The sequence below is a fragment of the Diadema setosum genome, chromosome 16 (assembly GCF_964275005.1).
Source record: "Diadema setosum chromosome 16, eeDiaSeto1, whole genome shotgun sequence".
Taxonomy (NCBI): domain Eukaryota; kingdom Metazoa; phylum Echinodermata; class Echinoidea; order Diadematoida; family Diadematidae; genus Diadema; species Diadema setosum.
In genome coordinates this window covers 4,749,393-4,762,192 of record NC_092700.1, presented here as the reverse complement: position 1 = coordinate 4,762,192, position 12,800 = coordinate 4,749,393, and the positions used below count along the sequence as shown (strand labels likewise).

The 12,800-nt window shown below is 36.8% G+C and overlaps 1 protein-coding gene across 1 annotated transcript; it reads left to right on the top strand.

Annotated features, from left to right (window-relative positions):
- Positions 1 to 572: 572 nt before the first annotated feature.
- On the top strand, positions 573 to 12,248 carry LOC140239924 (development-specific protein LVN1.2-like). Its single transcript, XM_072319742.1, has 7 exons — positions 573 to 604; positions 3,131 to 3,240; positions 5,626 to 5,783; positions 7,814 to 7,904; positions 8,140 to 8,328; positions 9,069 to 9,163; positions 10,741 to 12,248. Exons 2-7 carry the CDS (start codon positions 3,144 to 3,146, stop codon positions 10,816 to 10,818), a joined length of 708 nt encoding a protein of 235 aa, XP_072175843.1. The 5' UTR covers positions 573 to 604; positions 3,131 to 3,143; the 3' UTR covers positions 10,819 to 12,248.
- Positions 12,249 to 12,800: the final 552 nt, after the last annotated feature.

Here is a 12,800-nt window from a genome sequence, read left to right as displayed (position 1 = left end):
TTTGCAATTTTACCCTAGCTGTTACCATAATTATGTCTTCTTTGTTTGAGCAAAACAAAACAAAAAACAAAACAAAAACAAAAACAAAAAACCAAAACAGAGATCACTTTGAAAACGCCGTCATATCAATGGTGTGCTATCTCGACACACAACTCAAAGCCGCCTAACATAGCATGTATTATTTTTTTTTCTTCTCTCAGCTCAAGGACTGCATATCACGTGCATTACGTCATGTCTTTATTGAGACACAGACAGCCACCTGACCAACAAAACCTTTACTCAGGAGCACGTGGGATGCGTCGATGTGTTCGATCCACGTACGTCACCACTTACCAGTCACCTTCAACTTCTTAATATACTGTGTAAAGCAGTGGGATTTTTGTTCTTGTTATTGTGTTGTACCGGCAACACATCACGACACCATGTTTTTGGACTCTGTACCCAAGCGACATTGGACGACCTGCGCTAGCATTAATTATTGCCTCTCGGAAGATGGGGTCGATGTAAACGTCTAGCTCAGATCTGAGAAGATTCACTACAACGTGCACGGCGACTTGAATTATACGTGTGGTTCGGAAATCTCTCATACGAACACCTTGCATCGGTAAGTAATCTGGCGATAGATAAGATAGGTATAGGTCGTAAGTAGTAATAGCATGATACAATTCCTCTTTTTTTTTGGACATACCTGTCGCTAGTAAAGCAGACGTGCATGTGGAGATTGTAAAGCCAAAAATAATTTAAACCCCTAAAACCCAGGACAGCCCTATGAATGAATGCATTCACTCTATACCCTGCACTTTATATCAGTCCTACTTCATAATATATCTAAAATAGTACCTGGACTCTTCCAGCTCCTCGGCAGGTGTAATTGTGTGTTAAAGGAGCGATAGGGCCTATACTTTTGGTGGAGATGGGGCTTGAGGTTTTCAAAGTTTTTTGATGATTATTTTTTGGATAATGAGAAACCTCTTATGAAATATGAAAGATCATATTCCATAATTCTAAGATGAATCCAAAGTTTATTTGATGAAAATCGATTTTGAACTGGCTGACATATTCAAAAGTAACACAAAACCATCCTAATAAAAGGTGGGACCCTCCTTTTATTAGGATGGCTTTGTTTTACTTTGTTTTTGGATATCTTTAAAAAAATCAAACATCATATAATCTTCAAATAACTTAGAATACCTCTTAGAATATCATACTTTTTTTGAACAATTCATGCAGTGGTTTCCTAGTACCTCACAAACAGGTAAAAGCGGAATTCTCACCACAACCAATGTATACATCCCTTTAAGACCATGATATTATTACATTATATCATTTCCACGATTATTCTTTATGAATCTTTGTCTCGGTGTTGCTACGCACAGCCATGACATCAGCGTCCCTAGTGTTAAGTCGTCAAGATAATACAAGCACCTTCTCTCGGCTCCACATCCAAATCGAACCGCTGAATTGAAAAGCCTTAGACTGCTGTATCCCAATCGAAAGCATACAGAGTTTTGATACTGATATACTGGATTTTAGTAAGCATGCCTTGCTTCTAGGTTTGTAATTTGATGTACCACTCTGATTCCAGTATGATGAGTGGTAAGTTAATGTTATTGGCTTGATAACTGAACAATTTGTGACGTATTTTGCTGTCTGTTTAATAGGTGGTGTTACGGTTATTTATCAAAGTGAGATCAATTATTTTAATGACATTTTTGAAGGCTTCCGTGGCGGTAGAACGTTTGCTGGCAGAAGGCTTAACGGTACACCAAGTATTCCTCTTAGATAGGGTATGTGTGTGGCCCTGAAAAGGCAATCTCAGTCCTGACGTTTCGGCAAGCATGTTCTCGCCATTCGATCACATGCTTGCCGAAACGTCGGGACTGGGTAGGCCCTTTTGAGGGACAAACACTTTCCCGATATATAGAAAGAATACGTACGTGGTGCACCGTTAAGCATTCTACCACCTTATTATTTTCTCGTTAGAATCTCTGTGATAAATGTCCATTGTGACCAAAGACACACTAATAATCATTCTCCTGTTTTTCTCATATTTCTCCATGAGTATCCATGGAATCGCCTGACCTTGACGTTTTTTAGGCATCGTGATCTAGAAGCATAATATACTAACAATCTTATCTTTATATCCTGGTATTAGCAAGCAAACATTTTTAAAAGTCACTAAGAAAACCCGTTATTATTGTTATCATCATTATTATTATAAACATTTCTAGTTGAAAAAAGAACCACTTTCATATACTCTAAACCGCAGGGACTACGTAGTTAAACTGTGGAAAGCTTGATGGTCTCTACTTAACACTTTTTCTTTCAAGCTTCAAGATATTAAGCTGCCAATATGAATATGGTTATGAGGGCTGAAACATCGCCTTATATATGAGTCAGAAGCCCATCATAAATAAACGATTGTCCTGGTAAAGGAAATTGTACTTTGTACTTGTGCAAGTTGAAAGTTCAGTATAAGTAAATAACTTTGTCCCCTTTTTTATACGATAACGCTTATTGTAATGCAGTGGTGTTCGTGTGCAGAAAGATCAACTATCGCTAATACCTCCGAGTATTAATCTTTAATCTATTGAAATGATACAGGTAGGCTTTGTAAGACAACTTAGTGAATTGGGATGATTGCCTGTATTTCCCAGCTATATAGCGATGTCGATCGAGCCTACTTATAACCTCTGAGTCGATCGCGAAATCACGTCTAGTAGTTTCTGTAGAATATCGTCATCGTTATTGCTCATTCGTTTCTTCGTGTCTACCTTAAATGTATTGTTTGGGAACTGTGATTTTAAAAAAAATCAAGTTATGTACACATTTGATGCATATGTGAAGGGCAGTTGTATCGCAAACCATCCACCACATAAGAATTTCACAATAAAGCCTAAAATAAAAGGATATAAATTATCATTATAGTTTCTCAATAAATCATTAATGTAGACGGTTTAGTCTAGAAGCAATTTTATCATAGCTATTGTTCACATTTTGTATATTTAACGATACTGATTAACATTGGTTGTTTCTATCCCTAACTCACAATTTAAAACTATTTTAAGCACTAAAGCTTGGTTTTTGTTTCACCTGCAAATGGTATAAACAATGCCTTTAATCTCTTTAGCGTGTATTCAAGTATGGCGAGACTGTCGCTCCTTTTGACTCTGGTAGCCGTGGTGGCGGTGAATGCTCAAAAGCGATGTTGCACTCCGAAGCAGTTCATGGCGGGTGTTGGTAAGCCGAGGCTTTGCTTCCTTTCGTACTCTTTGGCCCGAATTCACGAAGGTGGTACAATTAACCGAAATCAATCATTTCGTCGACGAAATGACTGATTTCGGACCGAAATAGGTCATGCGACACTTGGCACTCCATACAAATTGTCCATGGTTCAAACCATGGTTTCAATTGTAACACTTTCGTGAATTCGGGCCAATTTGTTTGTTTTGTTAATCACGTTGTGTTGGTATGTTTGTGTTTGAGGATCTGTGTTGTGTCACTGTGTTTCTCGTTAGTTTTTCACAGTTTCAATTCTCTATCTTTAACATCATTCTTTTCATTCCTCATTACAACCCCACATGTAAGATATTTTGTAGGCGCCAAGGTCCCAAAGTTTTATTTGAGAGTGCCGATTAACGTTCACTCTCCATTTTCGTGTTGGAGAGCGAAATGTCATGTTCACGCTTACAATGTAATATTACTATTGCTCCGAATTATCTTACATTGTTATGATTCTTTAAAATTATGTCTTTAGACTTGGCACTATCCACCCAGCATATTTAGATTTTTATTTTTTTTTTGGCAAAGAAAGTTAGATCAAATCAACATCAATCAGATAAATCTTGCAACAATGCGAACCTTGACAGACGTTGTATTGTTACGAAGTGCATTAAATAATGGATGAACATGGTCAAATAATTGAGTGCACATTATTTCTGTCCTAATGACTGCTTTAATCGCAAACAGACTTTTAGTCGATCTAACCAAGGAGGTATAGGTGAGCCCGCCTGATAGTACCTCCTTGATATAATTTCCCATGGAGTCACGACGTAGAAATTATGACGTTGAATTGGTATCATCTATTTTTTTTTTTGTTTCCGTTTATCACAAGATAATTTTCTGTCACGGTTAATCGAGTCTTTAAATTCAGCAGATGTCTTCATTCAAAATACATAAATAGATAGATAGATAAAATGAATAAATAATAATTAGATAAATAGATAAATAAAAGAAGAAAAACTCGCTGCACAAGTAGGCCTTACTAGTTGCACAGTCATTTTAGTACCAACTTTAGCATTGTAGTGTGTCCCCTTTTCGCTCTCTCGGATTGACCTTTCATATTCGACTTCTGCTGACTTTCGAGTATGTTTAGTGCAATGCAAAAAATGGACATGACGGTACGCAACACCTTCCGTCGATTTCAAAGTCAAAGCGGCATGAGCAAACCTCGCGAAAGTTTACCTTTGTTCTCTGTGTACGGCTGAACAAATGTAAACATTCACATTATGTGTGCATATGTGCGTTGTGCAATGTGTGGTTTTATGTTGCCTGGTCGAGGTACATGTATGTTTCATTTAATACATGAAAGCAAGATATTATTAAGCAGAGGGGGAATTTTGAGGCGTGGACTTTCTTCAATGTGTCTCCCTCTACTAAATTAATGAAATTTGTGAGATAATACTGGTATGATAATTAAAATAATAACAATTATCTTCTATATCCGGGTAGTCTCTTTAGTGTTGTCATTGCTCTGCCATCATCATTGCCCTAGAGTTGCCAGGTACCTATTTATACATATGGGTCGAGACGGACATTGTGGGTAAAATCATCTTGTCCAAGGACATAAACACTGGGCGGGAATCGAACTCAGGTCCTCCGATCAGATTGGGAGTCGGGAGACTTATCCATCATGCCACAGCGCCCCACATCGCAACTGCTATGGTCTACAAATTTCAGTTGTTTTGATAAAGACATGATTGAAGAAAACCCACACCTCATAATTTATATTGATTTCCTTTATAAAAACAAACAAACAAACTAACAAAAAACCAAATTCTAGCCAAGAAATTCCGAGAAGTCGTGTCATGTCATATTCGAGAAAACAAATGAAAAAGGAAAATTTGTTTTGGTATTTGAATAAAGTGAAAGACCTACGCTGAAGATTAGTTTTTGAAACGCATGTTTCGCTTCGAAACAACATAGGCCTACACTCACGCCCCATTCGAACAAAAAATTTTCTAATCAATATTCCCTGATTTTGAAATTGAGACAGGAGGTATATCATCCACTTTCTAAACGTCAAATACATGTCACTTTGTGAATGGTAGCTCGAAATCGTTCCATAAAAGTTTTCGGGCTTTCATTGCCTGCAATATTATCGGGGTATTGCGATGAGGGATCGGGTTGAGAATAACATCATGACGATTGTGTATATATGTCAGTATTTACCTCAATTTCATTTCATTTTAGGAATCACGATAATGAAATATTATACGTCTCCTCTAAGGTACATTACGCACCTAATATCATAGAGCAACAGTCTATTTTCCTTCTAGTTTCATGTTTAAATTGAAGTGTTGAATGATAACTGTAAATCACGTGCTCTTCGCTTGCTCCATTCAGGCGCCACAGTTGGTGAGTCCGATCCCGGACCCACGGCCCTGTTCGTCAGCTCCTACGGGGCGTATGACTTCACAAACAAAAGGTTCGGACTGAACGTAACAATTTCTTTCCTGAATGACACCTCCACAAGCTATCGCCTTATTCAAAAGTTCAGCCAGGTAATGTTTCTCAGGACCACTTCAAAGTGTGTTAGCTCGAATCAGCTTTAATGAGAGCTAGGTCATTCTTACTAAAATATAACTGTTGTCATAAGTATCATGTTCTGTTCTTAATTTCCCATTGAATACACTGACACCACGCAAACACATGCATATTCAAAACATTTCTGCTGATTCAATTAACTGGACGTCGTGAGCTTGTTTTTTTTTTTCACTAATGGCGTAAAAACACACGGAAAAGAAAGAGAATGGAAATGATCTAGGAATCACAATAACAATTATTGTATCACCGAAAAGAGTTCGAAAGATGCTATAGATTTGGCCTCGGCGCGACGCCGCAGCCGTCGCTGCAGCCCCGTCGGCAGCTGTGACCGTGATATTATTGTAGGTGGTGGCACCTTCACTTGTTCTGTCTTTCACAAGGTAAACATTGTGTGCCCGATACTGGCCGCGTTTCTTGACCGATTTCCCCCACCCCCTCCCCAAATTTGCTATGTCAATGTGTCATAGACACATCTAGACATCAATACTTAATTGGCAATGCTGCCCTCACTGTATCATCTTTTACAGGGTCAAAGGCCAACCTCAGCAGGTCAAAAATTGCAAAAAAAAAAAAAATTGCTTATTTTGTGCTATAACTTGGATGTTCCTCAACGGATTTTATTCAGACTTGACGGGTGGTCATTCTAAATGTAGAACACAAAAGTTTGTACTGACGGCATGCCACGGCGCCCTCAGTGTACCGGCTTGGAATGATGCCACGTCTGATTGATCAGATTGTGTTCTATCAGCCACATTTTCATGTCGGTTTTCATTCAAACTTGCTTTGGATGTTTATGAGGGTTATTCTAAGTTACACAAGTTTTTATTGACACCCCTCATTGTTCTGACTTTTATAGGATGCCATGTCAAATGTCTTGTAGGTGCTATATCAGCCTCATTTCTCGTCGGATGTTATTTTATCCCGAGAACAACTCCATCTCCAATAAGTCGAAACACATGTTTTGGTTGTTTTTTCTTCGGGTAAGGACAGACTCTAGAAAAGCAATATTTTATGGCCCGAATTTACGACGGCGGTACAAATCTAGACCCGAATTCACGAAGTTGGTACGACCATTAAAACCATGTTTTCAACCATGGTCAATTTTAATGGAGCGCCAAGTGTCGCATGGCCTATGTCGTTACGAAATAAGTCATTTCGTCAGCGAAATAATAACATTTTGTCGACGAAATTGTCATTATGTGGACGAAATGACTGACTTCAGAACGAAATAGTCCATGCGACACTTGGGGCTCAATACAAATTGTCCATGGTTGAAAACATGGTTTTAATGGTCGTACCAACTTCGTGAATTCGGATCTAGATTTAGATAATCCATAAGTCAGAACAAATTGATTCTAAATCTGAATGAATGAAAGAAAGTAGACACTGCTAAAGGTGTTAATTGAGAAAAGTGGCTTAGACGGTTCGAAACTATCCAAATGCTAATCTCACCAATCTGTGTTCTTGGCGATAAATGAGACATAAAGTCGAATATAACACTCCTCATCAACCACAACAGAGGGATCATCAGTTTTAACAGTTTTGACACACTTCTTTACCGCATTTTGTTTATGACACCTTAAATTTCAAAGAAGTAGCTTCATCCTTTTTTATGTTGAAAGTGAAAAGTGTGCAAAGGTTTTTTATGAATTGAAAAAGGACACATATCTAAGACTTACCATGTCACACAATTCTACAAAAAAGTCTTACAAAAGGTACAATAAAATGATTTCCCATTCGTTTTATGATCCTAAGCTTGTTATTTAGAAGTGATGTAGAAGAATGATTTTTTTTTTTTCAGAAAATGAATATCTGGACCCGTTTTACATATTTTGAGTCCTCATTTAAAATCAGGAGGTGCGTTTTTTCCTTTTGTGTTGTGTTGCACGGTCATACATATGTTTCTACTTTTCCTCGGTCATGTTTGAGTACATGTATTTCTTTTATTTCTTCTGTTCTCACATACGCCCCCTTCTACTGACTTCAGGCGGGAAATTTCCAATGGATCATCTTCGACCAATACAAACTTTGTATCAAAGAACCAGTCACTGCACCGACTATTCAGAACTGCGTTCCAGGTAGACAACAACACCATAATCTTGCATGCAACAGAAAACTGTAAAATAGATTAAACTATCAGTTCATTGAAAATTCTACTAAATTACTAATTAAAAGATATCTATGCGTTTAGAGACGAAATAGGATGTACAAAAAATACCAAAGAGTATGTAACTGTTTTTAAGGATCTACATGTATTTCAAATCTGTATCTCATTTTTTTGCCACCTCTTTTTTCCCCATCCTAATTTGCTAGAGAACGCTACGTTCTATGGTACCATGTCAGTTGGCGGACCTTCTGGACTAATGGTTGACCTGTGGACGTACGTGATGTCCACCCCAAAGGACCCTGTGGATGGGACGGCATCAGCCACAGTCATCCAGAAGAACTGTTACCCAGTCGGTAACTCATTCGTGGGTGTTTCGTACCAGGGATCTGAACCAGGTATTTTTTCCTCTCTCTCTCTCTGGAGATGCAACTTTTGAAGTGTCACCACCCCTTCCCGGCCTCAAGAAAAAGCCTTTTCGTACAGGTCACAGTTTTGGATAGATAGAAGAGAGAATTTCAGCTGTAAAACGTTTATGAGGCTTACCACTTTTAATTATTTTCTTCCAGCCTTTCTCCCAAAACACATCTAATGCATGGGTGAAAATACGGTTTCAGTTCGTTTTTTTCGAAGCTTCGTTGATCAGAAGATGAAGTAAGGTTCGTTATTTTGATGTCCGTTAATCCACGGGTTCGCTACTTCGAAGATTCGTTGTTCCGAAGAATCGTTAAACCAAACATAAAAATTTGTTATTCCGTAGGTCCCTTAATCCCTTTGAATAAAAACGATTAACGAACCTTTGATTATAACGAGCCTTATTTCTTTCCCGATATAAACCTTCGGAATAATGTGACATCACTCTAAACTTTTTATCTCTACAGGACTTATTAACATGTATCAAATTTACAGAACCTAACTTTGTTAAAAGTGACAATACCCAGCTTAATCTTAAACAATGGCGTTAGCAAAATTATTTCTTTGCTACTTTAGCCTGGTGTTGTGGTTAAGCAGCATTGATTTTTTTTTTTCATCCTCATGACATAGATGATTATTTTTCATTTGTTTTTATCTTTGCCTGGATTGGTTGTTATATGGAATAATACTTGTATTTTGAACCAAACTTCCCTTGCCCTACTAGTTCCCATGGTGAGTACTTCCGGAGTCTTTAATATGACCGAAGGCATTCCCGATCCTGATGCCTGGTTCACCCTCCCCAGTTACTGCCAGCAAGAGGTATGTTTGGCTGTGCTGCAGTCATTTTCATATTTGTGATGAACAAAAAATAACCCACTTTTTTTTTCTTTGTTACTTCCAAGGAGCTTTCATTAAAATATATATATATATATTTATGTATTTTGTTAAAGCAAATCATTCACTTCGAAAAAGACTAAAACAATACGCCAGAAATCTTTAGGTACACAGTGTACAAAATAGCAAGTGTGGGTGTATATTTCATATTGCATGTATGTATAAATTCCATTTCATTACGCGTAAAGTTGTGAAGGACATAACTTTTGATAATTATGATGATCAATGTGATGTTGACTGAAAAGAATGATTAAAGAAATTATAACACGATATCTTTAAATCTCTTCCGGGGATACCTCCAAAACGCAAAGTTTCACTGGTCTGGCGGGATGTCTCAGTCGACACCATGTGTTTAAAGGTCCAGTATACCTTTGGGAGCAGTGATTTCAAAAATGTTCAAGATATCACATTTAATGCATATGTGTAGGTCTGTTGTATCATAAAACATCCTACCATATGAAATATTTGCCATAAAACCTAAAATATAAGGAGATATCAGGATTTTTCTCAATAAACCGTAACTGTATACGGTTTAGTCTGGAAACATTTTTTATTATAACTATTGTTCACATTTTGTGTATTTAACAACACTTAACATCCATTATACGGATTCAAATTTTGACAGTGGTTGTTTCTATCCCTAACTCACATTTTAGAACTATTTTAAAGCACTAATGCTTTCATCTGCAAATGGTAAATTATGCCTTTAACCGCTAGAGTGTAGGCAAAATTATAAATGAAGTTTGAACGCAGATAAAATGAGTGAAGTTATTCAAGAATTATGCACATTTTCCGGCAGAGTCAAAGTTGCAGTATATGAATATTACGCCTGTTTACAAAATACATTGTTAATGATAGGCCTATATGCTGACATTACGTGCGCATAATTCGTAGACTTTGTATGCATATATATCTATATAATTATATATACATGTATGTCCAATCAAATCTTTCAACATGGATGCGCAAATATCATTTTACCATCGAGCACGAACAACTTTGCGGTAAAGGTTATGAAGTAAATGTCAGGTGGTTTCTTTCAATGTTTTTGTTAAAAGGTCATACATTCATCATTATGTATTTCTGATAGAAAACATATTACCTATATAATCAGCCAAGTGAAATGTTAACTCTTAACGTTCGGTACTTCTTTAATCTATTCTTCCCCAATGATGCATAATATTGCAAGACAATTATTATATGGCTCAATAAGTGTGAACAAGGCGTTAAACCCTCCCAATTAGTATCGTTATCAATATGATGGTTGTTATCATCATTATCAGAACTGTTTAGCGTCATTATTGATGTCACACTGTTCATTATCATTAAATATCATAAATAATTGTCGCTTTTTACCGTAATCATTATAGCATAATCATCATTTTACATAATTTGTCCTATTTGTAATAACGATATCATCTTGACACCTTTTTGTTGTTGTTTGTTGCTTTTTAATCAATATCATTGTGACATCTGTGTTGTTGCTTTCGGATTTCTTTCAGGTCAATGACATACCACACCGACATGCTCGTTCTATCAAGACCGCCCACGACTATTTTGTCCCTCTGGCTGGGTTCTAGAGTCGAGCAGCGACGAAATTACACTTCTATCTGTCTGCTTGATATCACTCGATAGTTTCACTCGCATTCTCAGTGTTAACCCTATAATGCTCAAGCTATTTTGACCCCTTCCAGGCCCAAGGGGGGGGGGGGGGTAAGACACATTCTGCCCCCTATATATCTTTATCACGGTCATATTTGGCATATGGGTAGAGCAACTCGTACTCTACATGACCCAAAATGTTAAATTTCTCAAGGTCACTCATTGAGGACGCTATTTACCAAAATATAAGGAATTACATAGGAAATATGTTCAAATCATGTTTTTTCTTTATATATCTTTAACCCCAGTGTATATGCTTTTATCTTATATCAACCATTTTGATATTTGCCACTAGAGAAAAGCAAGTAAAATTTCACCATTTGCTATGGTTGAAATTTCCCAAGGCCAGCATGTGGGGGCGCTATTCATTACAATATAAAGAAATATCTTATGAGACCTATGATGTCTTGCTTGGGAAAGGTACATATAGGTATCACATTTCATATTTCCATAATATTGAAATTTTGAGTTTGCAGATTGATAAAGTGATAAACAAATAATATTCCAGGCAAAGCTTGTGTAAAAATACACTAAATAAAGGGTAGTTTTTCGAAAATGCTGTATTTTGGATTATTTCTATTATATATGTATTGTTTGATGTCTATTTTTTAAAAATAAAGTAAATAATAAGAAGACCATTTCAGAGTGATTCACAACCATAATTACTTCACATTTCGGTCTTTCAGAAATTACAGTCAAGAAACCCCCATTTCATCCATTATTATAATTGTGAACTACAAATTGAAACAGAAAAACCTGCAAAGTCTGACGAACATGGTTGTCAGTTTACGGTTACCATAGCAACCAGCAATATGCGACGTAGCTAAATAATATATCAAAATGTCTACAATAAGATTATAGGAAAAGCCACCAAAATTGGTTGAAAACGTCGGGAAATAATTGAAAACAATAATGGTCATAAAAGCAATCTCGTAGTGTTTTGTTTGCTTTTTGTTTGTTTCTGTATGGTAGTTTTTGAAAAGAAGAACAAACAACATTCTAATGATTATATTCTGCATGTCCTGGTTATTGTGATAAAGTTAGTAAATGAAACCTTGAAAGCCCTTTTTTGCAGTCATTGTAATGTTGTTTTCGTACACTGTGTACGTGTTACTTGCAATTTTGTCGTCATACATTGTATTTGTAGTTTGTTACAGTATTTTCTTCTAATGATCTTCGCAGCAAATGTTTTGTCGTAGTTGTAAAACTACTTGTAGTCATTGGAGATTTTCTCTTTTTCCTTCTCCCTCTTCCTTTTTATGAAGATAACAATTATAAATGCAAGCATTAACTGAAAGAGGAATATCGTAACAAAATTTTCAGTGAAATAAATGGTGACGCAGTCACTTTAGCAACAAGTAACAATTTCCATCTCCTTTCTATTGTGCCGGCCGGTGTGAGTTCGAGTAGGTTCAGGAGAGTAAATGCATGTGATACTGAAACAGAAGCCGACAAACTCACACACACGCACAATCAAACGCAAACATAAACACACGCGTGCGCGCACATACAAACACACTTTGTATTTAAATATTTGACTGTACTTTGCATAATTCGCACATTGTGTCCCTTGAGCTCTCATACGACCGATACCCTACATTTCAGTCTTTCTTGTTATTTATGTCCCGCCTCTATTAAAGGGGATGGCTTTTAACTGATCAGTGGGAGTCAGTGGGAATGCTCGAGGATGATTGTTCCAATCCTTGTGGGATTTATTTAAGAGTACATTATAGATCTACTGTTGTGTGAAAATTATTTGCTTCAGAATGGTGTCATATTCAAGTAATGTGCAGTTTAATGTTTTCAGGTTAGCATGCCTGGTCAGTGACGGGGCATTAATCTGCACATTACTTGAATATGAGACCGTTCTGAAGCAAATTATTTTCACACAACAGTAGAT

What these genes read in the sequence shown, in the direction of transcription:
- LOC140239924 (XM_072319742.1), top strand. Translation starts at nt 3,144, where the DNA reads ATGGCGAGACTGTCGCTCCTTTTGACTCTGGTAGCCGTGGTGGCGGTG. An exon ending in TTATTCAAAAGTTCAGCCAG is followed by an intron (nt 5,784 to 7,813) that starts GTAATGTTTCTC and finishes TACTGACTTCAG; the next exon opens with GCGGGAAATTTCCAATGGAT. An exon ending in TATTCAGAACTGCGTTCCAG is followed by an intron (nt 7,905 to 8,139) that starts GTAGACAACAAC and finishes CTAATTTGCTAG; the next exon opens with AGAACGCTACGTTCTATGGT.